At 38.9% G+C, this 27,684-nt stretch overlaps 2 protein-coding genes across 11 annotated transcripts in view; both read left to right on the forward strand.

The window, feature by feature from the left end:
• Window positions 1-22: 22 nt before the first annotated feature.
• Window positions 23-25,803, forward strand: TLR6 (toll like receptor 6). 2 transcript variants are annotated; one of them, XR_009503322.1, is made up of 3 exons: window positions 9,407-9,461; window positions 22,834-25,493; window positions 25,603-25,803. XR_009503322.1 is itself a non-coding variant. In XM_059923188.1 (2 exons), exon 2 carries the CDS (start codon window positions 22,903-22,905, stop codon window positions 25,294-25,296), a length of 2,394 nt encoding a protein of 797 aa, XP_059779171.1. In that variant the 5' UTR covers window positions 23-124; window positions 22,834-22,902; the 3' UTR covers window positions 25,297-25,803. The 2 variants fall into 2 exon arrangements, 1 of the variants encoding a protein (XP_059779171.1); XM_059923188.1 differs by lacking the exon at window positions 9,407-9,461 and adding an exon at window positions 23-124 and having other exon boundaries at window positions 22,834-25,803.
• Window positions 36-27,684, forward strand: part of TLR1 (toll like receptor 1) — a 45,364-nt gene continuing 17,715 nt past the window's right edge. For 2 of the 9 annotated variants that reach the window (XM_059923189.1, XM_059923197.1), the window contains exon 1: window positions 36-124. The gene's annotated coding sequence lies outside the window, so the exon portion shown is untranslated. Of the gene's footprint in view, window positions 125-9,400; window positions 9,462-11,094; window positions 11,131-27,684 lie in introns of those variants that run through there. The other 7 variants (XM_059923191.1, XM_059923194.1, XM_059923195.1 and 4 more) reach the window with 7 other exon arrangements.

Below are 27,684 nucleotides of genomic sequence, written 5' to 3' on the forward strand. Positions count from 1 at the left end.
TGACCCCGCCCCCGCCAAGAGCGCTGCGGAAGCCCCGGGCACCTCCTTCCTCAGGCTGCGGGGGTCGCGGCCGCGCTTCCGACCAACCTTGGGGAACTTGGCTTTTCCGGCTTTGTGCCTCCGGGTGAGCTGGAGGGGCGCCCACCCCCACCCAGGGCGGGACTCGGGGTTCTCCGGATCCCTTTCCTTCCTTTAAAAGCGCCCAGGAAACCCCGTAGTTTCACCGAGAAGGGGCCGCTCAAGTTCAGTAAGAGTTTGCGATCCCCTGGTGGTGCTTTAAACAGCTTTGTCTTACCCTGTTTGTGGGAGTGTAATTTGATTTAAAACCAATCAACCGAATAAAAATACTTTCTAGAAGGTCAGTTTAGAAATGTGGATCAAAATTCAAATGTATTAGCTTTGGCCCAGGAATCCCACATCTGCGAATTGTACTAAGTAAACAGTCAAATGTGCAAATATGTATGTCCAAGGATGTTTATTGTGGTTGTTTATGCCGGGGAAAATAACGCGGAAATAATCTGTCCCCCAGTAAAAAGACTGGTGAAGTAAACTATGGTAACTTCAAACAATCGGATATGCTGTAGTCATTAATTATAACTGTACGTCCAATTTGTTGATATGGAAGGAAGGCGGGCCATAGCCGAATATTAAGTTGAGAGCAAGGGAAGCTTACAAAAGTGTATATATAGTATAAACCTATTCTTGTGAATATGTATATGTATTGTAATTTTTTGTATAAAGTTTAGGGAAAATTTAATTTTAAAAACAGTGATTCTTTCTGAGTTCTGCCATTGTGAGTGTTAGCAAATTGTATTCCAGGTGTGACAGGTGTGTTTTGGTGTACCACAGACACAAACACCATTGCCTGTGACTTCTGTGCCTGCCTAGGGCATAGCAAATACCTTTGCCACACCTGTCCCTCCTTGCCCTGCTGAAAGGCAACAACCCAATCAGGCATTCCTCCCCTTGTTTTTAAATTTAAATTTAAAGTTAAATTTTATATTGGAGTACAGTTGATTAACAATGTTGTGTTAGTTTCAGTTGTGCATATACATGTATCTATTCTTTTTCAAATTGTTTTCCCATTTAGGTTATTACAGAATATTGAGCAGAGTTCCCTGTGCTATACAGTAGGTCCTTGATGGTTATCTATTTTAAATATAGCAGTGTGTACATGTCAATTCCAAACTCCTAATCTATCTCCCACCACTCTTCCCCCTGGTAACCATAAGTTCGTTCTCTAAGTCTGTGAGTCTGTTTCTGTTTTGTAAATAACTTCACTTGTATCATTTTTTTTTAAGATTCCATATATAAGTGATATCATATTTGTCTTTCTCTTACTTCACTTAGTATGATAATCTCCAGGTCCATCCATGTTGCTGCAAATGGCATTATTTCATTCTTTTTAATGGCTGAGTAATATTCCATTGTATATATGTACCACATCTTCTTTATGCATTCATCTGTTGATGGGCATTTGGGTTGTTTCCATGTCTTGGCTCTTGCAAATAATGTTGCTATGAACATTGGGGTGCATGTATTTTTTTTGAATTAGAGTTTTCTATGGATATATGCAAAGGAATGGGATTGTGGGATCATATGGTAACTCTATTTTTAGTTTTTTAAGGAACCTCCATACTGTTTTCCATAGTGGCTGCACCAATTTACATTCCCACTAACAGTCTAGAAGGGTTCCCTTTTATCCACACCCTCTCAAGCATTTATTATCTTTAGATTTTTAACACCATTCTGACTGGTGTGAGGTGATATCTCATTGTAGTTTTGATTTGCATTTCTCTAATAATTAGTGATGTTGAGCATCTTTTCATGTGCCTCTTGGTCATCTGTATGTCTTCTTTGGAGAAATGTCTATTTAGGTCTTCTGCTAATTTTTTGACTGGGTTGTTTGTTTTTTTGATATTGAGGCACATGAGCTGTTTGTAAATTTTGGAGACTAGTCGCTTGTTGGTTGTATCATTTGCACATATTTTCTCCCATTCTGTGGGTTGTCTTTTCGTTTTGTTTATGGTTTCCTTTGCTGTGCAAAAGCTTTTGAGTTTAACTAGTTCCCATGTGTTTATTTTTGTTTTTATTTCCATTACTCTAGGAGATGGCTTGAAAAAGATATAGCTGCGATTTATGTCAAAGAGTGTTCTGCCTATGTTTTCCTCTAAGAGTTTTATAGTATCTGGCCTTACATTTAGGTCTTTAATCCATTTTGAGTTTATTTTTGTGTACGGTGTTAAAGAATGTTCTAATTTCTTTTTTTATTTTACATGTAGCTGTTCAGTTTTCCCAGCACCATTTATTGAAGAGACTGTCTTTCCTCCATTGTATAGTCTTACCTCCTTTGTTGTAGATTAATTGGCCATAAGTGAGTGGGTTTATTTATGGGCTTTCTATCCTGTTCCATTGATGTATATTTCTGTTTTTGTGCCAGTACCATACTGTTTTGATGACTGTAGCTTTGTAGTATAGTCTGAAGTCAGGGAGCCTGATTCCTCCAGCTCCGTTTTTCTTTCTCAAAATTGCTTTGGCTATTCAGGGCCTTTTGTGTCTCCATACAAATTTTAAGATTTTTTTGTTCCAGATCTGTGAAAAATGCCATTGGTAATTTGATAGGGATAACACTGAATCTGTAGATTGCCGTGGATAGTATAGTCATTTTGACAATATTGATTCTTCCAATCAATGGTATATACAACATGGTATATCTTTCTATCTGTTTGTGTCATCTTCGATTTCTTTCATCAGTTTTATAGTTTTAGGAGTACCGGTCTTTTGTCTCCTTAGATAGGTTTATCCAGTTTTCTTTTCTCCTTTGACCCAAACTGTACCTTTACAATAAAAGACTATCAATCAAGCAACAGGTTTTGTTGCCAACTGCTAATTATGCCCTTTTACTCAAATGTTGCTGCTTCAAGCCCACCCGGCTTATTTCAAAATTTTAATTTTTGGCAATGTAAGCAATTTTTATTTAAAAACCTCAGGAGTAGTTAAAATATATAGAAAACTAGAGAATAATATTGAGACAGGCTGGGACCTGGGACCTGGGACCCTTTACTGCACTGCTTGCACCTGGACACATGTCTCCTCAAGCAACAGAATACAAAGAAACTATGAGGGACTAAAGACAGCTGCATGCATGTGCAGTTGGGGCAAAATATGAACAATAAGATACAAAAAAGCCGAAACCCAACTGCCACTTCTGAAGTGCCAGGAGCAAAAGCAGGGTCCTGAGCATGATCCCTGCATGCAGCACCACCAAGGGGGTGGGCAAATGACCTAAGCCACCCTCCAGCCCAACGCACCAATCTGCCCTTACCCTCACCCCATTTAAGGGACCAGCTCACCCACCTTGGGGATCGAGCAAGGGCACCTGTTACTTGTTTTCAATCCCTCGTGCTGCAGCACGAGTCCCCATAAAGCCTTGCCTGAATTCCTCGTCTGGCCTCTTAGCAATTTCTATTGATTAAAGAGTCCAAGAACCCAGGTTGGGAACAATATGACAAATACTTATGTGTGTGAAGAAAAGTAGAGAATGGTATGACAATATGTAGATTTAACAAATTTTATTTTTTGCCACATTTATTTTAGAACCTTCTTTTAAAAAGAAAAAAGTTACAGATATGTTTGAAACCCTGTTCCTCCTAGTCTCCACCTTCTCCGGAGGTAACGGTAACGAGTGTCCTGAGGTGGTTGTGCATCCTTCCCACGCGTAGTTCTATTACATTTGACTGCACATATCCTCATTCATCAACACTATATAAAATTGTTTTTCAGTATTTTAAAATGTTATAAATAACATCCTGTACACTTGCTTACTCAATATTATATTTTTGAGAAACATTCATATTCATACATGTAGCTCCAGTACATGCATTTTTAAGTCTTCATGGGATTCCACTGTATGAATGTGCCACAATTTATCCATTCCCCACACAATGGACATTTAGTGTGTTTCATGTTTCACTATTACATGTTTTTACATGTGCTGAATGCCAGTATAGCGCTATCTACTATATTGCATATAGAGCTGCAATGGTCAACTTTGTATATGTTTTCTTGTATCCCAGGCTAGAAATGGAATAGCCAGTTTACCGTCACTAGATATTATGAAATCGTTCTACACTGTGGTCCCAACCATTCATTAAACAAAAATTTTTTGAGAGTGCGCTATGTACCTAAAACTGATCTAGGTAGGGATGAAATAAGGAGCAGAGCAAAGTCCTGCCCTCCAAGAACTTATATTCTGTCACAAGGCAGATAGACCCTAACTAGATAATGTGCCAGGTGGTGGAATAAAGCAGAATATGGAGTCTATAGGGTCTAGGGAATGATGGGCGGGAGCAACCGTGGTCAGGGAAGGCCCTGCAGATAAAGCGGCACTTCAGTGTAGACTTTAAGGAAGTGAGGGAGTGAACAACGGTGATATTTGGGGACAGTTTCAGGCAGGGGGAACGTCAGGAGCAGTGTGGGAGCATGCTTGGTGCGCTCACAGAATGGTAAGATGGCCAGTGTGGCTGGAGCAGAGGGAGGATGGGGCAGAGTGGAAGGAGGTGAGGCCACAGAGGCACTGAAGACTGAGAGATGGGGCAGACCAGGCAGTGCCTTGCAAACCATGGTAGGGATTTGGCTTATGCTTTGAGCAGCAAGGGAATCCTTACAGCTTTTGAGTAGGAGTGTGCCATGATTTTAATTGGGTTGGGATGGGGTTGGGGGGGTGGGTGGAGGGAAAGGTAGAGCCAGATAGACCAATTAGGAGTCCACCGCAGTTATCGATGTGAGGGAGTTGATGGTTTGGCCACGTGGGAGTGGTGGAGGGCATGAGAGTGGTTTTGCTTGTGGATTTGCTCATGGATTGGATGTGGAGTTTGAGCAAAAGAAAGAAGTCTCAAATTACTCCAAGGAATTTAGCCTGCAAGAATAGAAGTATCATTTACTGAGATGAGGAAGGATGCAAAAGGGACAGGTTTGGGGTTTGAGGCAGATGGTGGATGGACCTAGAGATTATCATACTAAGTGAAGTAAGTTAGAAAGAGAAAGACAGATACCATATGATATCACTTACATGTGTCATCTAAAATATGATACAAATGAACTTATTTATGAAACAGAAACAGACTCACAGACAGAGAAAACAAATTTATGTTACCAAAGGGGAAAGGGGGTGGGGGAGGGATAAATTAGGAGTTTGGGATTAGCAGATACAAACTACTTATATAAAATAGGTAAACAACAAGTCCTACTGTATAGCACAGGGAACTGTATTCATTATCCTGTAATAAACCATAATGGAAAAGAATATGAAAAAGAATATATATATATAGAGGGGGGGGTTTGAGAAGATGGGAGGAGAATAATTGGAGATAGTGAGTAAAACAACTTTTTCAAGGATTTCTGGTGTAAAGAGGAGCAGAGAGGAAGAGGTTGTGGGTTCAGAGGAGGGTTTTGTTTTTTACTATGAGAGAAATTGTAGCATTATATGCTAATTGGAATCATACATTAGAGCAAAAAAATGATGATGCAACGTAGAGAGGATAACTCCAAAGGGATTTCCTTGAGTAGATAAGCAGGAGTGAGGTTCAGTGCTTAATGGGGAGGAATTGGCTCGACACAGAGAGTTCATTCAGGAGAACAGAGGAAAGCACAGATAGAACAGGGACAAGTAGGCGCTAGTAGAACTTTGGAGGGAAGATGTGGAAATGCTCTTCTGGCTGCATTTATTTTCTTCCTGAAAAATGAAGCATCAGCAGCTGAAAGTGAGGAAGGAAAGGAGGTTTTGGAAGCATAAGAGGAGGATGTGTAAGACAGTGAGAGTGAACGGGCTAGGGAAGGGGAGCAAAAAGGATAGTAGGATCGCTTCTCTCTCTTGAGGTTGGGACCCAGTCATGAATTTCAAGTGAGACAGTCAGCACGGGTGTGTATTTTCTCCAACTATGTTCAGCTGGTCAGGCTCAATATAGTCCAGTGGCAAGTTGGATTTAACCTGGGTTGAGGAGAGAGGAGTAAGGTAGCTGAGGGTGAATTCAGAGAGATGATTAAAAGGGTGGACCATGATCTTTCAGTCCAGTGCAGTGGGACTGGGGAATTGTTGGCATCCGAGAGAAAGAGTTAGAGGCGCTAGTTGAAAAGCGGGATGCTGGCAAGAGAGGTTATGGAGAGAGCACAGCCATTGGTAATAATAATATGTAGGATACAATAGGGGAATGCATGGCTGAGGTAGGTTTCAGGACAAGCTCATTAGAAGAGAGAATATCAAAGAACTAAGAAGCCAGGGGAATGAAAGAATGTCTACATAGCTCCTGAAATCGCTAGAGTTATGACAGCGGTGGTGTTGGACTCAGACAGTGAATGGTGCAAAAATACTCAATGAATGAGGGAGTGATGGGCCTGTGGATGACTGCAACCAGGAGGGGTAGGTTTCAAGGGTTGGAGGGAAGAACAGCGATCTGGAAGTAGCAGTGAGAGTCAGGGAAACCTATATCACCTCCAGGCCCTGAGGTGTGAGGAAAAGAGGGACCACTGGAGACCACTAGGGACCACTAGAGGGCGCGGTGTTCAGGATGGTGTTTAGGTCTCAGGGCGCCCTGATCCTCACTGGGTTGGAGCGGAATCACCTGAAGAGCTTTCAAAATAATACTGATGTCTGGCCCCATCCTGGACTATTTAAGTCAGAATCTCTGGACATGTATAAGAGGTCCTGTTTCCTCACATTGTGACCAACACTTGGTATCATTAGATGTTTTAATTTTTGTCCATCCCAGGGGTGTACAATGGTGTCTCCTGGTTGTCTTAATGTTATCCTGTTATCCATTTGATTATATCCTTTGCTAATTCCTACTCCCCCGCATTGGGTTTGTTAGCCATTTTATTAGTGATTTGTAGGAATTCTTTATATATTTCAGATATTAATCCTTTTGTGGTTATATGTGTTACAAGTATCTTCTGGAATGTGTTTTGTTTTTTCTTTTTAATTCAGCAGAAGATTTTGGTTTTAATATTAATATTAATATTTAATATCTAAGTTATCAATTTCATTTCTAGGGGTTTGTATATTTTATGATGCTGATCATTTTTATATAACTTGTTTCAAAGCTGTTGGTAGGCAATTGATATTTTTTAATTGATTTTCCAGGGAAAGAGAAGTTTTTTTAAAGAACAAAAATCATTAAAGTAATGTCTTGCTTCTGTTTGTATGGAGACAGTATATTTGCTGGCTTTAGACTATTTTACTTACCCCACTATAATGCTATTTTATTTTTTAAAAATAAAAGTAATGCATGTACATAGTAAAAAAAAAAATCAAACAGGACAAAAGAGCATAAAATGATGAGTAAAAATATCTCCCTCCCTTGGTTCTTCGGCTCACAGTTTCTTAAGTATCCCCTCAGAAAAAAAGACTTTTATGCAGATATCAGCACAAGTATGTAGACCCTTGTGTTAGATGCCTGTGGCTGCCATAACAAATTCCCACAAATCAGGTGGCTTAAAACAAGAGAAACTTATTCTCTTACACTTTTGGAGGCCGGAAGTCCAAAATCAAGGTGCTGGCAGGGCTGCCAGCTACTGGTGAGTCCAGGCATTCCTTGGCTTGTGGCTGCAGAATTCCGATCTCTGTCTCTGTTTTCACCTGGCCTGTTCCTTTCTCTGTGTGTGTGTGTGTGTCTCTCCTCTGTGTGTGCCTTACTCCTGGCAAGAAGATAACCTGTGCAGATGTCTGAGGGACCGGATTTTATGCAAATGCTGAAACACTCTCCATACTCTTCTGCCCTTTGCTTTTCTTCATTTAATAGTCTTTCCACCTCAGCAGAAAAAATGTGAGGCTTGCATAGAATTCTAAAACTCCTTACTATAATGACTTGTCTTCTATGGAAATCACTATTCCAGACACTTTTTATTTATTATCTTCCCCAAAAAGTCACAAGCACTCCCATTTTGTGGATGAATAAATGGAGTCTTTGAGGTTAAGCCACTTGCCCAAGGCCATACAGCTAGGACATGGCATTTGGAGGACTTCTGCCCAGCACTGTCTGTTTGTTTGTTCCACTGCCATGCCATCTTGCACATTACCTGATTTTTGTGGGTTTTGTCATCTCCTTAAAGACATTTCTCAGAATTCTAACAGCCTCAACAAGAATAGCCTCTTTGTTCCCGAAAACCAGCATTATTATGCAATACCCTAATGAGCGTTTGTGACCAAATGCTCATAAACATTTTGTCACTGTGTGATGTGACCAAATCTGCAGCGATGTATGTGTGCTTATTTCTTAAAGACTTTGGCTCAGTGTTGTTTGAAATTCCCTCAAACCCATAGCTGGTTCCTTTCTCCTCTGCCTGTTTCACAAAGCTGGCTTCCCAGGGTCACAGGCACCCAGTCCACTCCAGCCATCTCCTCTGCTCATTCAGCAGAGATCCAGCCACTCCTTGTTGACCCTCCCCAGGCCTGTGAAGGCTTCCCGTTATGTTTGATGAGTAAGAATGAATAGTAAGAAGTTGGCCTTTCCTTCCACCTGAAAGCAGAAGTGATTCTAACCCTGATGTCCAAATTTGTCGTGGGTCAGACTGTACAGTCTTAACTTGTTTTTTTAACGATGAAATAATGCCAAACAGTGGGATTAGTTATAGAATGAATATTTAACTCATATGTTCAGTTCTTTACAGAACCTCAGTTAAGGGAAAGTCTTGGGAACAGGGTATCCTGGCTGCCTGAAGTATCTGGTTAATCAGACATCCTCTTTTTGTATCATCAACCTTTGTTGATATTGTTCTAAAATTATTCTAAATGGCCTTTAGAAAATTGATTTTTAATTAGTCTTGCAGGATCTCAGTGGTATTTATTATTTTAGAATTAAAAATGAAAACATCTAACAATACCAAATGTTGGTCAGAACATGGAGAAACAGGATGTAATTTCCCCCAGGTGTGGTAACTACTAAACTTTCCTTAAAAGTTGATTTTTTGAAAACCAGTTCTTGAACCTAAGTTCATTTTATTTTAAGGTATCCCGTCCAGATAAAATAATGCTTCAAAGCTGATTGATCATGGTAGTTGCAATTTTATTGGAAATATTAAAAATGGTGATAAAACAGGCAAAGTTCAATAACTTTCCATTGTGGTGACAATTTAACATTCAGGCTGAAAACTTTTACACATAAATATCACCTTAGAAAAACATTTTTCTTCACACTGAAATTGTCATAAGCTGCGTGATCATATGAATTTAAAAATTTGATTACTGTTTTAATCTGTAGCCCAGAAAAAGCTACTGACCACATGCTTTGCTCAGGGCCTTTGAAGGGGAAATTCATGTGCAGGGGTAATTCCAGTAATGTCCGACAGATGGCGCAAACCGTTTTTATGGTATTGCTTTACTTGAACTAAGGACTCGCATTTTGTCAAGCACTTATTTTTCCGTGCGTTTAGAAGTTACTTTCTCTTCTTCTGAGAAAGAAATCTTGGTAAGTAAGAAGCCTTTTGTGGCTTTTTCAAATTATGGAATAATTACTTCAGATAAGCAAGAAAATGCTAACGATTGTATAGGAAATAGGTAAAGTTTCTTTTAAGTTTTTGCAAAATGATTTTAAGGTTTGTTTTTTTTTTTAAAATGTTGCAAGCGTTCTTCTTATTATACAAGAAAGATAAAGATATAGCTATCTTGAAAGATATAAAAATAACTAGCACTTGTCATAGTTAAGGAAAAAACTAACTGATGTTATTTCTTTCTTCTGTTTTTGTCTACTACATTTTTTTTCACCTTTCCCTAGTTCCTTGTTTTCAGTAAGGTTTACAGTAGTTTGTGCCGCTGATATGGCACCTATCACATGTTATGTATTTTTACCACAGACATGAGTGTTTGATCCTTCCTGTCACATGGTTCTATAATTGTTTATTTGTGTCTGTCACTAATTTATAAGCTTTTGAAAGCAGGGCTTATGCCTGTGCTATTCGTATTTATATCCACAGCACTGGACGTCTGGGGCAGTTTTGGCACATAGTACACTCTGAATAAACATTTATTAAATGGAGGAAGTGGCAGGGACTGGCTCAGAACTTGCCTTATTCAACCTTCTCACCTAAACTTTGAAAAATAAAACAGTATTTCTCTTGCATATTTGTTTATTTGATTATGGAATTGCACGTTTTTCCAGTCTTTCCTGTTTCGTAGTTTTTATTTTCATAGATCCTATACATCATTTTATTTCTTGATATAGAGCTTCTTCCATCTGTCTCCCCCACCCACACCTTTCATTTGATGCATTAAAGAAAAAAACAAAACAAAACACCTTTTACCTTTTATCTCTTCCACTTCCTTTTAAAAAAAAAGTTGTGACCTCTGTAATCTTCCGCTCTCTCGTCTCCCTTTTCCCCCCTCCATATTTTTTTTTTTCTTAAATAGAGAAGCTCCTGGCTTAAATGTAAACACTAGGAAACGCTTGAGGATATAAATGATCGGGGAGGAATATTTGTGTTTTGGAAGCAGGGTGATATACAGGAAGCTGATCAACTTTCCCACGTAGTGGCTGAGTTTCAGTCCCCTGAACACAGACACCATCCAGAGACCTCTGAGTGGGTTCTCATTCACGGATGTCAATCATCTATCACGTGGAAGAAGTTCTCCCTCTCTCTCTCTCCACACAAATGCAAGTGTATTATATTTCTTTAAATATAGAATACTTTTATATTAGCTATATTTCCAGACAAGCCTTTCAACTTATAAAAGATGTTCAAAATTAGAAATTTTGGAAATATAAATTCATCTGAGTTAGAGATCTAGAGATAACCACTGTTAGCATTTTGTATATATCTTTCCATTCTTTTTTTCCCCTAGGCTTTGTGTACATGTCAGTTTTTAATCATATTTAACAGAACTAGAGTCCTACTGCACACACGATTTTGTATTCTTTTGTTCACTTAACATTATATCGTAGAAATTTTTTTTCCAAAGTGCAGTATTTGAGGCTGCATGCTATTCCACGGTATGGGTGTACCATAACTGATTAAACAATTTTCTCTACTAGTCATTATGATTTTTTTCAATTTTTCATCTTCATGAGCAACCTCATAGTAATATTTTTATGTGTATTCCTTTAGAAGAAAATTCTGAGAAGTGGAATTGCTAAAATAAGGGTAAGCATATTTTTAAGGAATTTATACATGGGACCAAATTGCCTTTCACAAAGGTTGTACTAATTTTTCATTCCTGCCAGCAGTAAGTGAGAGTTCTTATTTTAGTCCCACCTGCTAACACTGGGTACTATATTTTTGAATTTTCCCAATTTGGTAGGTGAAAATAATCATGCCTTTTAAAAAATATTTAAGAAAAAAATTCCCATTTGATTCACTTTATCTTTTTATACTTAAATATCTTAAATTATAGGCGTGCTAATGATTCATCTCTAAATGCTTCATTCTGTATTTCTAAAAAAAGTACATTTTCCTAACATAGCCAAATAACATTATCAAAAATTAACATTTATTTCTTAATAGAATCTAATACCTGGTCCCTCTTAAAATCCTTTCTCCCCTTGTTACTCAAGTAACGTTTACAGCAGGTCTGTCTAAGTTGAGATTCAGTCCAATACCACAAGTTTCATTTAGATGTTATACACTATTTTGATTTAATATGATTTTTGTGTGACTGGACGTTATTCATATTATTGACTATTGATTTTGGGGGGATAAATTTTCTGAGCAAATCACGTGATCTACTTAATTTTAAATGTCCAAAATTTGAAAAATATAGGTAACAACTAAAAGGAAAATAACCCCTCCCCTTAAAATTTTACCAGGTAGAGATCATCACTGTTAATATCTTGGTATGTATCTTATTAATTTTTCCATATGCATGTGTACATATTAACTGCTGCACATTTTATAAATAAGCTACTTTTTGTCACATATATATAGTGAGCAATACTCCATGGAATTAGATTTTCATTATTTTAAAGGCCACACAGTAATATTTAATTATATGGAGATACCATAATTTATTTGAACAACCTGCTATTTTTGGACAGATTTCTTTTTAAAAAAATATTTTTGTACTGGCCCCTTTATTGTACTCTTTTACTGGTTCTAACAGTTTTTTAATTACTTCTCTTGGATTTTCCACATTGACAATAACATAATCTAAAAATAATGATAATTTTATTTCCTCCATTCCAATATTTCTGTCTCTCATTTTCACCCCTTACTTACAATGGCTAGAACTTCTAAAACAGTGTTAAATTATAGTGGGCATCCTTGATATTGACTTTCATGGAAATGCTTTGAGGGTGGGATATTGGTTTAAGTCAGATACTTGATATATTCTTTATCAAGTTTTAAAAGTATCTTTTAAATGTATACTTTAATTAACATGTTTTTAGTCAAAGATGAATGCTGAATTTTATCAAGTGAATTTTTAACATCTATGGAGATGCTCTTCTGTGTTTTTTTTTTCCTTTTATCCATTGCTGTGTTATTGTCATAGATTTGCTAATAATGTCATGCTTAAAATCCCAGAAACATCCGAATTAATCACTATGTATTATCCCTTCAGCACAGAGCAAGATTGATTAGGGTTTCTTCAATCTGATCTTCTCCCTACTACCAAATAGTTGGAATTTATCTCTTTTACTTATATTTTAATAATATACATATACATACTCTTAGTTTTATAATACACATACTTAAACTTATATTTTTCTAACAGAATCTTCAGTTAATTGGTATCTATAGCTTCTTCTCAGTCAGGCAAGGATCTTTACATGCTTTCAGTCCGCTCTGCCCCTCTCCCTCCACTATCCACTAACTAACTCCCTTGTTATCATTGGCAATTTAAATTCCAGATTGTTATTAAAATTTTTGTCATCAATCCTTATTGGGACTTAGCAATAAATTTTCTACTTTCTTTGCAAAGTATTCCTTCTTGATTCCCAATTTTTTTTTTTTGAGTCAGTTTCTTTTTCAGAGGATAGAGTCTGTCCTTTAGTAATTCATACAGTGGATCTGTCTTCCACATCTTTTAGCATTTCTTTCATATATTTAATCTCTTTGGCCTCTTGGACTCTATTTTGGGAAAATTCCTCTTCTTGGTCTTCTATCTCACTTATTCTCACATCAGCAGTGCCACTCCGCAGTCCAACTCATCCAGTGAGTTTTCCATTTCAGTTATTAAGTTTTTAATTTTCATGATTCCTACTCAATTCTTTTTTAGAATCTTACCTCTCTGAGGATATCTATCTATTAAAATGCCTATTCTGCTCTTTTATCTCTGTCTCCTTGGGTGTTAATGTCTGTTGTATCTTGAGTTTGGTTCCTTTCTATCACAGTGTTTGCTTTGTAAAAGTGTCATGCTTCTTGTTTGTGCAACTCAAATTGTGCTTGAGGCTCCATGTAAAACTGCTTGTTGATCTGTTTTCACAGCCTGCTTGTTGGAAGGGTAGACCAAACTAGTCTGTATTAATTCTATATTGCTGCTGTAACAAATTACCACAAACTTAGTGGCTTAAAAAACACACTTTATCATCTTACAGTTCCATAGGCTAGTAGTCCAACATAGGTCTTGTTGGGTTTAAGGTGTTGGTAAGGCTGCATTGCTTCTGGAGCCTCTATGGGAGAATCCACTTACTTGCCTTTCTGAGCTTCTAGAGGCTGCTTGTGTACCTTGGCTCATGGCCCTCTTCCTCAAGAAAGGTCACGTCCTTCTCATATCACATCACTCTGACCTCTTCTGCCTCCCTTTTCCACTTTTAAGGATACTTTGATTACATTGGGCCCACCTGAGTAACTTTTAAGGTCAGCTGATTAGCAATCTTAATTCTACCTGCAACTTTTAATCCCTTTTTCCATGTAACAGCATATTTACAAGTTCTGAGATTAGGAAGTGGACATCTCTGGGAGGCTACTGTTCTGTCTATGGTAGTCCAATCTGCTTGTGGATTTCAGAGACTTCTTTTGGTTTCAGTTCCCCTAAAGACTTCCCTTTCTGCTTTGAAGTGTGTGTGTGTGTGTGTGTGTGTGTGTGTGTGTGTATTTCATCATTTTGGGGATTTAGGGCAAGAGGCGGTGGCTAGCGCATGTGCATATCACCCTGTTGACTCTCATCATTTTTTTTTTTTAACTTTTGTGTTTATTTATTTATTTATTTATTTATTTATTTATTTATTTATGGCTGTGTTGGGTCGTCGTTTCTGTGTGAGGGCTTTCTCTAGTTGTGGCAAGTGGGGACCACTCTTCATCGCGGTGCACGGGCCTCTCACTATCGCGGCCTCTCTTGTTGCGGAGCACAGGCTCCAGACGCGCAGGCTCAGTAGTTGTGGCTCACGGGCCCAGCTGCTCCATGGCATGTGGGATCCTCCCAGACCAGGGCTCAAACCCGTGTTGCCTGCATTGGCAGGCAGATTCTCAACCACTGCGCCACCAGGGAAGCCCTCTCATCATTTTTAATGTTTATAATTGAAAATGTGATTTTCTTGATCCAGAACATATTTAGAACATTTTAAAAAGTGATCTTAAAAGTTTATTTTGTAGTCAGAAATATGACTTCATGAATTTCTGCTTTGGGGTATTTGTTTTAAAATGTATTTGACCTAAGAAACAATTTTAGCAAATGTTCCATGAACCCTGGCACTTAGATATAAAATATTCTCTTTTTGTAGGGTCAAAGTTTATGTCTCTATTAAATCCTTTATTAATTATTTTATTCAAACCCTCCATATATGTTTATTTTTTGCTACTTGATCTAACTGTGACCCAGAGAAATATATTACTTTCATTATCAATGTCTCCTTATGTTTTCAGCATTGTTACTTTGTAAATTTTGATGCAATGTTATTCATTGCATAGGTGTTCTTATCTGTTGTGTTTTCATTGTGAGCTATTTGTTTTAACCAGTATTAAACAGTAGCGTCTCTTATTCTCATTGCCCAATTCTCTGATACTTTGACCTAATGGAGTATTTTACATACAAACTGCAATTTCTGATGAATACACTTGCTAAAGTTCTTATCTCTGCCCCATTTACAAGTATTGTTGTAGGTCTTACACCACTCAGAATGAAATGTACCCCCTCAAATCCCTCCTTACCTCTTGCCCAGTTCTTTTTATTTTCCAGCGTTATTGAGATATAATTGGCATACAACACTGTGTAAGTCTAAGGTCTACAGTGTGACAATTTGATACATATATATTGCAGAATGATTACCACAATAAGGTTAGTTATTCACATCCATCACACACACCTTTGTGTGTGTGTGTGGTAATAATATGTATGATCTACTCTCTTAGCAATTTTCAAGTATATTATACATTATTGTTAACTGTAGTCCTCAGGTTGCATATTGGATCCCTAGAACCCATTCGCCTTACATCTGGAAGCTTGTAGCCTTTGACTAACATCTCCCCATTTCCTCTGTTTCCTGGCCACTACCTTTCTACTCTCTGTTCTATGAGTTTGGCTTTTTTAGATCCCACATATAAGTGAGATTATACAGTATTTGTCTTTCTCTGTCTGACTTACTTTCACTTAGCATAATGCCCTCAAGTTCCATTCATGTTGTCACAAATGGCAGTATTTCCTTCTTTTTATGGGTGGATACTATTCCACTGTATGTCTGCACCACATTTTCTTTACCCATTCACCCGCTGATAGACACTTAGGTTGTTTCCATGTCTTGGCTATTGGGAATAATGCTGGAATGAACATGGGGGTGCACTATCTTTGAGATAGTTATTTCATTTCCTTCAGATACATACCCATAAGTGGGATTGCTAGATCACATGGTAGTTCTATTTTTGATTTTTTGAGGGATCTCCATACTGTTTTCCATAGTGGCTGCACCAATTTACATTCCCACCAACAGTGCACAAGGGTTCCCTTTTCTCCACATCCTTGCCAACATTTGTTATCTCTTGTCTTTTTGAGAATAGCCATTCTAACAGGTGTGAGGTGATATCTCATTGTGATTTTGATTTACATTTCCCTGATGATTAGTGATGTTGTGCATTTCTTCATGTACCTGTTGGCCATCTGTATATCTTCTTTGGAAAAACTGTCTATTTAGGTCTTCTGCCCATTTTTAAATAAAATTATTTAAGTTTTTGTTTTGTTTTCACTATTGAGTTGTATGAGTTCCTTACATATTTTGGATATTAACCCCTTACCAGATAAAATGGTTTATATTTTCTCCTATTCTGTTGGTTGATTTTTCATTTTGTTGATTGTTTCTGTTGCTGTGCAGAAGATTTTTAGTTTGATGTAGCTCCATTTATTTATTTTTGCATTTGTTGCTTATGTTTTTGGTGTCAGATCCAAAAAAAATCATTTCCAAGACCACAGTCAGGGAGCTTTTCTCCTACTTGTTTTTCTAGGAGTTTTATGGTTTCAGATCTTACAGTTAAGTCTTTAATCCATTTGGAGTAAATTTTTGTGAGTGGGGTAAGACAGGGGTTCAATTGCATTCTTTTGCATGTGCTTATCCACTTTTCCAAACACCATTTATTGGAGAGACAGCCCTTTCTGCATTGAGTCTTCTTGACTCTCTTGCCAAATATTAGTTGACCATATATGTGTGAGCTTAGTTCTCAGCTCTTGATTTTGTTCCATTCGTCTGTGTGTCTGTTTTTATGCTAAATTTATACTGTTTTGATTACTATAGCTTTGTAATATGGTTTGAAACCAGGAAGTGTGATGCCTCCAGCTTTGCTCTGTCTCAGGCTTATTTTGGCTAGTCAGGGTCTTTTGTGGCTCCATATGAATTTTAGGATTTTTTTTTCATTTCTGTGGAAAATGCCTTTGGAATTTGTTAGGGATTGCATTGAATCTATAGATGGCTTTGGGTGGTGTGGACATTTTAACAATATTAAGTCTTCTAATCCATGAACATGGCATATCTTTCCATTTATTTGTGTCTTCTTCAATTTCTTTCATCAATTCCTTATAGTTTTCAGTGTAGAGGTCTTTCACCTCCTTGGTTAAATTTATTCTTAAGTATTTTATTATTTTTCTTGCATTTGTAAATGGGATTGTTTTCTTTATTTCTTTTTCATATAGTTTTTTGTTAGCACATAGAAACACAGCTAATTTTGTATGTTGGTTTTGTATCCTGAAACTTACTGAATTTGTTTATTCTAACAGTTTTTTGGTGGAATCTTTAGGATTCTCTACATATAAAATCATATCATTTGCAAACAGAGATAATTTTACTTCTTCTTTTCCAATTTGGACACCTTTATTTCTTTTTCTTGCCTAATTGCTCTGGCTAGGACTTTCAGTACTGTGTTGAATAGGAGTGGTGATAGTGCTTCTTGCTCAGTTCTTACCTGATAATGTCCATCACTGACTAGGTGTAGAAATCTTGGAGAGCTGGGGGGTGGTGGTCTTCAGAGGGAAAACTCAGTATTCTGACCCATTAACATCAGTAGCATTGGGGTAAAAGAAATGCTACTTAATTGCCTGGTTGTTACTTATCCTTGGTGTTTGAATCAGAGACAAACAGGTAGAGGGACAAAATTCTTTCCTGCCTTTCAGAAGGGAATCTGTTTTCCTGAAACAAAGCTTGAGTATGCCAGGTTTTCCTTAATACAGCTCCAGATATTTCTTCATGAGTGTAAATGCTTTTGGATCCGGCCATTAATTTTCCATCCCTCTTTGGTTTTGGTGGCAAGGTGGGTTTTTGAGAGTTTCTGTGTTTTCTGGGTGTTTTGATGGGCAGTTGGGAAATGCTGTATTGGAGGAGCCGGGAGGGACTTTTAACTACTATATGCCATTTTGTAATGAAATTTCCCCAACCCAGAAGAGTTTTTACTCTTCCAAAGTATGACTAATTGAAACTATTCATCTCTTAACTATTTTGCTGTTTCCAGTATGCCCTCAAGTGATGAACAGTGGATCCTTTTGTTAATAAAACTGAACAACAACAAGTAGTCAAAATCTGTTCTCAATTATTCCTGCTACACAGGACCCTGTTGCCTGCTCTTGTCCCCTGGGGCCTCCTAGATGCTTTTTTGTGGAGATCAGATCCTAAGTAGGGTTGAGCAAGCCTCGAAGTTCTAGCCCTTTGTCTTGGTAAGCAGATATTGAGTCCGTGGGTGCATACACCTGCCTCCTCCCCTCAGTCAGGTAATCTTTTCTCATTCACTCAGCATCATTGTCATGAGAGGCAATGTCTTGTAATCCATTGTAGTACAGTGAGACTTTCTGGGCTCTGGGAAGACTTTTGTCTTACATGCAGCAGCTTTATCCTGACGTGCCTTCCGATTTCTTCAGTGCACTTTTTAATATTTCTCCATCTTCTCCAGTTTTATCAGTTTGTCAACTGTAGGAACTTGATGATTTCAGATTATCAAGTACCGAATCCTGCCTCTCTGAATTTGTTGCTTCTGGTCTAATGTGAATGGGAAAAACATATTTCCATGTTTATGGGAATTGTGTCCAAAAATGAGATCCTGCAACTAAAAAAAAATCCTGTGACTGGAAAGAGCAGAGTATATGTGTTATCTCAACGGACCCTTGCCAGTCTGTGAAGCACTTCTAACCTCTGCCTATAGGTGGTTCCAGGCAGATGTGGTGTGGACACTCCAATGTAGGTGCAGGAGGCTGCCCTGTGGCCATCACAGCTGCCACTGCTGCTCTCAGGATGCTGCTGAGGGAATTAGGTGGCTGTGGAGCCTGGTGTGTCCTGGCCAGCTTTTGTTCCCTGCTGGGGCTCATAGATGTTTTTCTGTGCAGATCAGAGCTGGAGTGGCATAGACTCACGAATGTGTGTCTGAATTTCTGGGACTGGCTTCTTGCTTGACCTTTTGCACAATTTTATTTTCACCCCTTTGTCTCAGTCACAAGCATGATGTCTGTGGGCTGGTGAATCTGCTTCCACCTCGCAGCTAGTCATCAATGCCTGGCTTGGCCTGTATTAATCATATGTTCTCATATGGCTCCATGAACGGTAATATCCTCTCTTACAGCCCAGCTACAGCTGGTTTTGTTGAGGTCCAATTCATGGAGGTAAAGAGTATAAGTAGTTCTTCCTTGTAACACAAACTTGGCCTCATTCCTATCTTCATCTACCCTCACAAGAGGATTTATCCCCTGTCATATGCCATAGAGATTTAGCCATCAAGCTACAGGGAGATGGGCCTTCCAACCAGGCCTCAGGGACTTGTCAACCACCTTCCTCCCCATCCTTTTCATCTCATGTTGTTTTAGCCAAATTGAGTTGAGGATCTGAAGGTCTAGCCTACTGCTGGCGTGGTTCTGCAATGCCCACCAGGAGGACCTCTCAGGCTCATCTCAACATTCAGACGCACAAGCCCTAATAGGCCACACTTGGTCCCAGTTTACTCAGGAAGATACAGGAGAGGAAATAGAGCTCAGGTTTCCTTCTTGGTATTTATAGTTCATACGCAGTCCTTTCGGCCTGGATGCTATTTACCGTTCAATGGTCATTTTTTTTTAAATAAATTTATTTATTTGTTTTTGTTTTTGGCTGTGTTGGGTCTTTGTTGCTGTGCACGGGCTTTCTCTAGTTGTGGTGAGCTGGGCTACTCTTTGTTGTGGTGCGTGGGCTTCTCATTGCGGTGGCTTCTCTTATTGTGGAGCACGGGCTCTAGGCGCGTGGGCTTTGGTAGTTGTGGCTCGCGGGCCCTAGAGCACAGGCTCAGTAGTTGTGGCGCACGGGCTTAGTTGCTCCACGGCATGTGGGATCTTCCCAGACAAGGGATCGAACCCATGTTCCCTGCATATGCAGGCGGATTCTTAACCACTGCGCCACCAGGGAAGCCCCTCAATGGTCATTTTTATCATAAGTGATTCTTCCTGATAACACAGCTGACATTCTCCCTGTATCAGGTTTCCAGAAAAGAGTTAGATCAGATTAGTCCATGGAGAAGGAGAGAAATGAGTTTGTTAACCCTTCACCCATGAGGGGTCACTGGTTGCAGCAGATGGCTGAGCGTAGTACCAAACTGAATACTGGTGTAGACTCTTGAGAATATCTTGTAGTTTTTGGCAGTAGCTCCTTGCGTACCCTTTTGTACAATTTTAGATGATCAAACTGACTGACTGGTAAACATTTTGAGGGGATAAGAGGATTGCCCTTTGAAAGAGCAATAAAGTATGCTGAGTCCAATGAAAAGAGACCATAGTCATGTAGTTAGCTTTTAAGACAGTTGATTTAAAGTCTTTGTCTAGCAAGTCAATGCCTGTGCTTCCTCGGGGACCATTTCTATTGACTTTTCTTCTCCTTTTTTTTTTTTTTTTTTTTTAAATAGACTTTATTTTTTAGAGCAGTTTTCGGTTTACAGAAAATTTGAGTAAATGGGCCGGAGAGTTCCCATATACTCCCTTTCCACTGCACACAATTTTCCTTATTATAACATTTTGCATTAGTGTGGTATATGTGTTATAATTGATGAACCAATATTGCTATATTATTAACTAAAGTCTATACTTTACATTAGGATTCAGTCTTTGTGTTGCATAGTTCTATAAGTTTGACAAATGCATAAGGTCATATATCCACCATTACAATATCACATGGAATAGTTTCAGTGCCCTAAAAGTCCTCTATACTCTGCCTATTCATCCCCTACTCCCCCAGCCTCTGTCAACCACTGATCTTTAATGTCTCTTTAGTTTTGCCTTTTCCAGAATGTCAGAGAGTTGGAATCATACAGTTGGTAGCCTTTTCTGATTGGCTTCCTCACTTAGCAATCTGCATTTTGGTTCCTCCATGGCTTGACAGCTCATTTCTTTTTATTGCTGAATAATAATCCATTGGATGGATGTACCACAGCTTGTTTATCTTTTTACCTATTGAAAGACATCTTGTTGCTTTCAGTTTGGGGCTGCTATGAATAAAGCTTCTATCAACATCCACATGCAGGTTTTTGTGTAGACATAGATTTTCAGTTCATTTGGGTAAATATCTAGGAGTGTGATTGCTGGCTTATATGGTAAGACTGTTTAGCTATGTAAGAAACTGTCAGACTGTCTTCCAAAATATCTGTACCATTTTGAATTTCAATAATGAATGAAAGTCCCAGTTGCTCCATATCCTCACCAACATTTGATGTTGTTTCAGGATTGATTGGCCACTCTAACAGGTATGTAGTAGTTCCTCGTTGTTTTAATTTGCAATTCCCTAATGACACATGGTATTGAGTATCTTCTCATGTCGTTATTTGCCATTTGTATATCTTCTTTGGCGAAATATCTGTTCAGATCTTTTGCCCATTTTTAAATTGTGTTGTTTATTTTCCTGTTGAGCTTGAGTTCTTCATTTATTTTGGATACAAGTTCTTTAACAGATATGTGCTTTGCAAATATTTTCTCCCAGTCTGTGGCTTGTCTCTTCATTTTCTTAATTGCAAAGCAGAAAATTTTAATTTTAATGAAGTCCAACTTAACATTTTTTTCTTTCATGGATTGTACTTTTGATGTTGTGTCTAAAAGTCATTGCCAAATTCAAGGTCACCTAGATTTTCTCCTATACTAACCTCTAGAAGTTTTATAGTTTTGTATTTTACATTTAGGTCTATGGTCCAATTTGAGCTAGACCTTCTTTTTTTTTTTTTTTTTTTTGCATGTGGAATGTCTAGTTCTTCCAGCACTATTTGTTAAAAAGACTATCTTTTCTTCACTGAATTGTCTTTGCTCCTTTGTAAAGGATCAGTTGACTGTATTTGGATGGGTTTATTTTTGAGCTCACTATGCTGGACAGTTGATCTATCTGTCCATTCTTTCACCAATACCACACTGTCTTGATTGCTGTAGCTTTATGTAAGACTTGAAGTTGGGTAGCGTCAATTCTCTAACTTTGTTCTTTTAATTTTTTTTCCTATGAATGAACAATACTTTTTTATTTCTCTGCATGCCTCATAGTTCTTTTGCTTCAGTCGGACATTTTGAATATGATAACGTGGTAACTCTGGAAATATTAGGATGTGGTAACTCAGATTCTTCTCTTTCCCAGCGTTTGTTGTTGCTGCTTGCTGTGGGGTGTGGTTGTTTATTTGTTTAGTGATGTTTCTAAACTATTTTTGTAAAGACTGTATTCCTTCTTGTGTGTGGCCATTGAATTCTCTGTTCCATTGGCTTAGTGGTCAGCTAGTGATTTGACAGAGATTTTCTTAAACATCTGGAGAAAAAAAACAAAACAAAACAAAACAAAAAACACCTGATCTTTGCAGATTGGCTCTGTGTTGAAGCATTTCTTCAGTGCTTATCCAGGCTGTTTACAACTCTGCCTTAGCTTTTACTTTCTGCTTGCACGGAGCCTAAAAGCCAACCAGAGGTGAATGTTTAGGATTTTCTCAGGTCTTCTCTAAGCATGCATCCAGCCCTGGGCATGTGTATGGCCTCTAGATTACCTGGGATACATGGAGCTTTCCAGAGCCTTTTTTCTCCCATGTATCTCCTTTCCCAGCTTCCTTCTTCTCTGGCTTTTTGGTGTGTCTGCTGCCTGCCCCATCTCTTATCCCTTGCTCCAGGTGGCTGTGGCTAGTGTTCGTGCCTTTAAAGGTTTTCGAAACACTGTCCAGGAGGCTGCTGCAGCCCTGGGAAAGTTCTGAGTTGGATGGGATGAAACAAAGGCACGCTCCTGAGTGGATCCCTCAGAGAGCCACCAGACAGGTTAGAACACACAACCACAATTCTTTGATAACAAGGTCTGTATTGCCTTTCCTGGCACAAGCAACTTGTATAACTGGAAAAAATAACACATTAAATTATGGGGACAGAAATGATTCTGATAATGAATGAAGAACTCACTGAGATTTTGTGTTTAGTAAGCTGAGGTTTGAGAGCAATCATCCGATCTTTATACATCTTAACGTATATTATACTTCTAGAATTTGGATTCATATCAAGATGTTCTGAAGAATAGCAACAACCCTCTAGGGGATAGCCACTTCAACATCATGACCAAAGACAAAGAATCTGCTGTCAGAAACCTTCATTTTGTTTACATCCTGACATTAGTATTTGGAACCATAATCCAGTTCTCTGATGAAAGTGAATTTGTGGTGGACATGTCAAAAATAGGCCTTATTCATGTTCCCAAAGACCTGTCACCAAAAACCGAAGTCTTAGATATGTCTCAAAACTACGTATCTGAGCTTCACCTCTCTGACATCGGCTTTCTCTCAGGGCTGAAAGTTTTGAGACTTTCCCATAATAGAATCCAGTGCCTTGATATTAGTATTTTCAAGTTCAACCAGGATTTGGAATATTTGGATTTATCTCACAATCGGTTGCAGAAGATATCCTGTCATCCGATCACTACAAGTCTCAAGCATTTAGACCTCTCATTCAATGACTTTGATACCCTGCCCATCTGTAAGGAATTTGGCAGCTTGACTCAACTGAATTTCTTAGGATTAAGTGCTACAAAGTTACAGCAATTAGATCTACTACCAATTGCTCACTTGCACCTAAGTTGCGTCCTTCTGGATTTGGAAGGTTATTTTGTGAAAGAAAATGAGAAAGAAAGTCTTCAAATTCTGAATACAAAGGAACTTCACCTTGTTTTTCACCCAAATAGCTTCTTCTCTGTCCAAGTTAACATATCAGTGAATAGTTTAGGGTGGTTACAACTGACTAATATTAAATTGAATGATGACAACTGTCAAGTTTTAACTAAATTTTTATCAGAACTCACTAGAGGGCCAACCTTACTGAATTTTACCCTAAACCATATGGAAACAACTTGGAAATGTTTGGTTGGAGTTTTTCAATTCCTTTGGCCCAAACCTGTAGAATATCTCAATATTTACAATTTAACAATAGTTGAAAGCATCAATGAAGAAGTTTTTACTTATCATGAAACAACATTGAAAGCACTGAATATAGAACATGTTATAAACAGAGTTTTTATTTTTTCACAGACAGCATTATACACAGTGTTTTCTGAGATGACTATTACGATGTTAACCATATCAGACACACCTTTTGTACACATGCTTTGTCCTCAGAAACCAAGCACATTTACGTTTTTGAACTTCACCCAGAATATTTTCACAGATAGTGTTTTTCAAAATTGCCACACTTTAACTAGATTGGAGACACTTATTCTACAAAAGAATGAATTAAAAGACCTTTTCAAAGTAGGTCTCATGACTAAGGATATGCTGTCTTTGGAAATACTGGATGTTAGCTGGAATTCTTTGGAATATGATAGACATGATGGAAATTGCACTTGGGTTGGGAGTATAGTGGTGTTAAATTTATCTTCAAATATACTTACTGACTCTGTTTTCAGATGTTTACCTCCCAGGGTCAAGGTTCTTGATCTCCACAATAACAGAATAAGGAGCATCCCTAAAGATGTCACCAGTCTAGAAACTTTGCAAGAACTCAATGTTGCTTCCAATTCTTTAGCCCACCTTCCTGGATGTGGTACCTTTAGCAGCCTTTCCATACTGATCATTGACTATAATTCAATCTCCAATCCGTCAGCTGATTTCTTCCAGAGCTGTCAGGAGATTAGGTCCCTAAAAGCAGGGAACAATCCATTCCAATGTACATGTGAGTTAAGAGACTTTATCCAAAGCGTAGGCCAAGTATCAAGTGAAGTGGTAGAGGGTTGGCCTGATTCTTATAAGTGTGATTATCCAGAAAGCTATAAGGGAACCCCACTAAAGGACTTCCGTGTATCTCAATTATCCTGCAACACAGCTCTGCTGATTGTCACCATTGGGGTCCCTGGGCTGGTGTTGGCTGTTACTGTGACTGTCCTCTGTATCTACTTGGATCTGCCCTGGTATCTCAGGATGGTGTGTCAGTGGACCCAGACCCGGCACAGGGCTAGGAATGTACCCTTAGAAGAACTCCAAAGAGCTCTCCAGTTCCATGCTTTTATTTCATACAGTGAACATGATTCTGCCTGGGTGAAGAATGAACTTGTACCTTGTCTAGAAAAAGAAGATATAAGAATTTGTCTCCATGAGAGAAACTTTGTTCCTGGCAAGAGCATCGTGGAAAATATTATAAACTGCATTGAGAAAAGTTACAAGTCCATCTTTGTTTTGTCTCCCAACTTTGTCCAGAGTGAGTGGTGCCATTATGAACTCTACTTTGCCCACCACAATCTCTTCCATGAAGGATCTAATAACTTAATCCTGATCTTGCTGGAACCCATTCCACAGAACAGCATTCCTGGCAAGTATCACAAGCTGAGGGCTCTCATGGCACAGAGAACTTATTTGGAATGGCCCAAGGAGAAGAGCAAACATGGACTTTTTTGGGCTAATATTAGAGCTGCTTTTAATCTTAAATTAACACTAGTCACTGAAAATGATGATGTGAAAGCTTGAAAAAATAAAAAGATCAGAAGTCCAACTTAAGAAACCATCATTAACTTGGATTCTGATGGACACTGTGCTTTCAATTTATTGTGGATGCTGCCTTCATTATCTCCATGCATTCAGGAAACACTTAATGACAACTGTGTTTCAGCTGAACTGGGAACCAGACTGGGGGCTGTGGTGGTGCTCAAACTTGCTGATGACAGGTAGCTCAGTCTCTTCTGGTTGAACCATTCTGTTTCAAATTGAAACAAGCTCTTTTGAGTAAATGCTCAGTCGTTCAAGGACCTTTCCCCTCTCTTCTCCTTTCCCCAGAGGATTTTGTGTGAGCACGAGTTTATGAGACTTCATGGCAGCAAGGAAAGAGTCAACCTCAGAACTGTATGCAGTGGTGCTTGGAGTGTCCTGTGGATCCTCATCGGCCTCTGGTCGGCTCTGTTATCCTGCTCTACTTTGGGGCTGGGGGAAAAATTAGACCAGCTATGGAAAATAAAGATACTATTTTTTTTCTTCACATCTGAGTAATAGTTTATAAAATGTTTGACTTTGCTACACAAATATGCAATTAATCAGTAGTGACTCATGGCATTGGTAGTCTATGTATATAAAGGGAAATAGAGTCTTAGTCATAGGCTGTTGAGGCCAGAGACATGATTTACTGGCTTGCCAAGGAAACTGAGAGCCAAATTTATTTGTAACCTATTGAATAGGAGTTATCTGGTTGTGTTAGAATTTTGGCGAATGCCTCAAAGCTGACAAAAGGCAGTAAATATCACCACATTTTAAACAGATATTAGACACAGCCAGGCTGGAATTACTAAAAAATAGCAGAAAGAGGTCAGTAACTATCAGTAACTATCAACTCATATTACTTATTTTCAGAAGACTGGCTTCAAAAGAGTGATTAGAGAGTCATTAAGTAGAGGTTCTAGACTTATGGGGAAATTGCTTTGGATTTCTCCCAAAGGCAACCGAGATGGGCTCTAAGCTTAGGAGAAGAGTAACCTCACATCCTACTCCCAGCCTGAAAGCTTGCAGAGTAACAGGAATGCACAGGTCCAGTGTGGCAGACAGAGTATGGAGTGAGAGCTCTTGGAAGAGCTGGATGAGTGTCACCTATTGGCAAACAATGCTTTGCAAATATAGGTGCTTGATAAATATTTGTTGAATGAATGGATGAGTGCTCCTCACCTGGAGAATTCAGGAGGTAAGAGGGTGGCTTGGGCAGCCCAAAATGGCAGGATGAGGAAAGAAAGGAAGCAGTGATTGCAACCTACTCTTCCATTATTTGGCATGGCAGAAGTGTTGTGGATTTCCTGTGGGCCATAATGACCATGGGAAGGGTAGCTGGGCTTGAGTTGTCATGATACGACTTTAGCTAATAGGGCAGCCTGTTGTGCAAAGGGACAATACTGCTAAGAGGCAAGGCGTTAGGGAGAAGAGGCGTATGACTTGGGGGGTCAGGGGGGTGCTGCAAGAGGTCAGCCAGAGAATGTGCCACTTGCATCAAAGAGCTGTGCAATGTGGGATCCCCCCAAGGCCTCTGAATGACCCACAGATGCATCCTGTGAAAGAGCCAACATTTGGACTCTGCCATAATCAGAGGCAGAGGCATGATGGCCTGCCTGCCTTATCCAATAGTTAATTGCAGGGAGACTTGCTCCTTTTTCTCTAATACTCTCTTCACTTGCAGTGGCCTGGGAACATCCAGAATATAGAGAAGGCAGAGAAGATGGAGGAGGAGTGATGATATTGACCGCACTCCTTCCTCGCTTCACTGCAAGAAAGGCCTGAGCCAGGGCCAAGCAGAATTTTGAATTAGGTGTGAGACTGATGTTAAACTGGACTGGCCTGGACATTTCAATGCCTGAAATAGGGGTGCAGTTACTAAAATGAGACTTGTCACTAAAATCTATGGGATTCAGGATTCAGGATAGATCCTGAATAGATCCTTATAGAGGGAGAGATTCAACAAAACTTGCTTGTAAAGTTATGGTTAGAGAGAAAAATAAAGCCCTTTCCTTCTGGACTTAGCTCATTCAATAAACTGGTTTCACAATTAATAGTTATAAAGAAATTAGCCTTAATGAAATTGTATTAGAGTCATCTTCTGTCTGCATTAGCCCTTCCTTCTCTTCAGGAGAGCACTTACTTTCTTCCACAGGCCCTCTCTCAAATGGTAAATTTTCTCTAGCCTCTGTTGGACTTGTTTCCTAAACTAAAAAATCCCCAAATCAACAAACAAAACCAAAACAGCAAACAACAACTGGGACTTCCCTGGTGGGGCAGTGGTTAAGAATCCGCCTGCAAATGCAGGGAACACAGGTTTGATTGCTGGTCTGGGAAAATCTCACATTCTGCGGAGCAACTAAGCCCGTGCACCACAACTACTGAGCC

The sequence above is a fragment of the Balaenoptera ricei genome, chromosome 5 (assembly GCF_028023285.1).
Source record: "Balaenoptera ricei isolate mBalRic1 chromosome 5, mBalRic1.hap2, whole genome shotgun sequence".
Taxonomy (NCBI): Eukaryota; Metazoa; Chordata; class Mammalia; order Artiodactyla; family Balaenopteridae; genus Balaenoptera; species Balaenoptera ricei.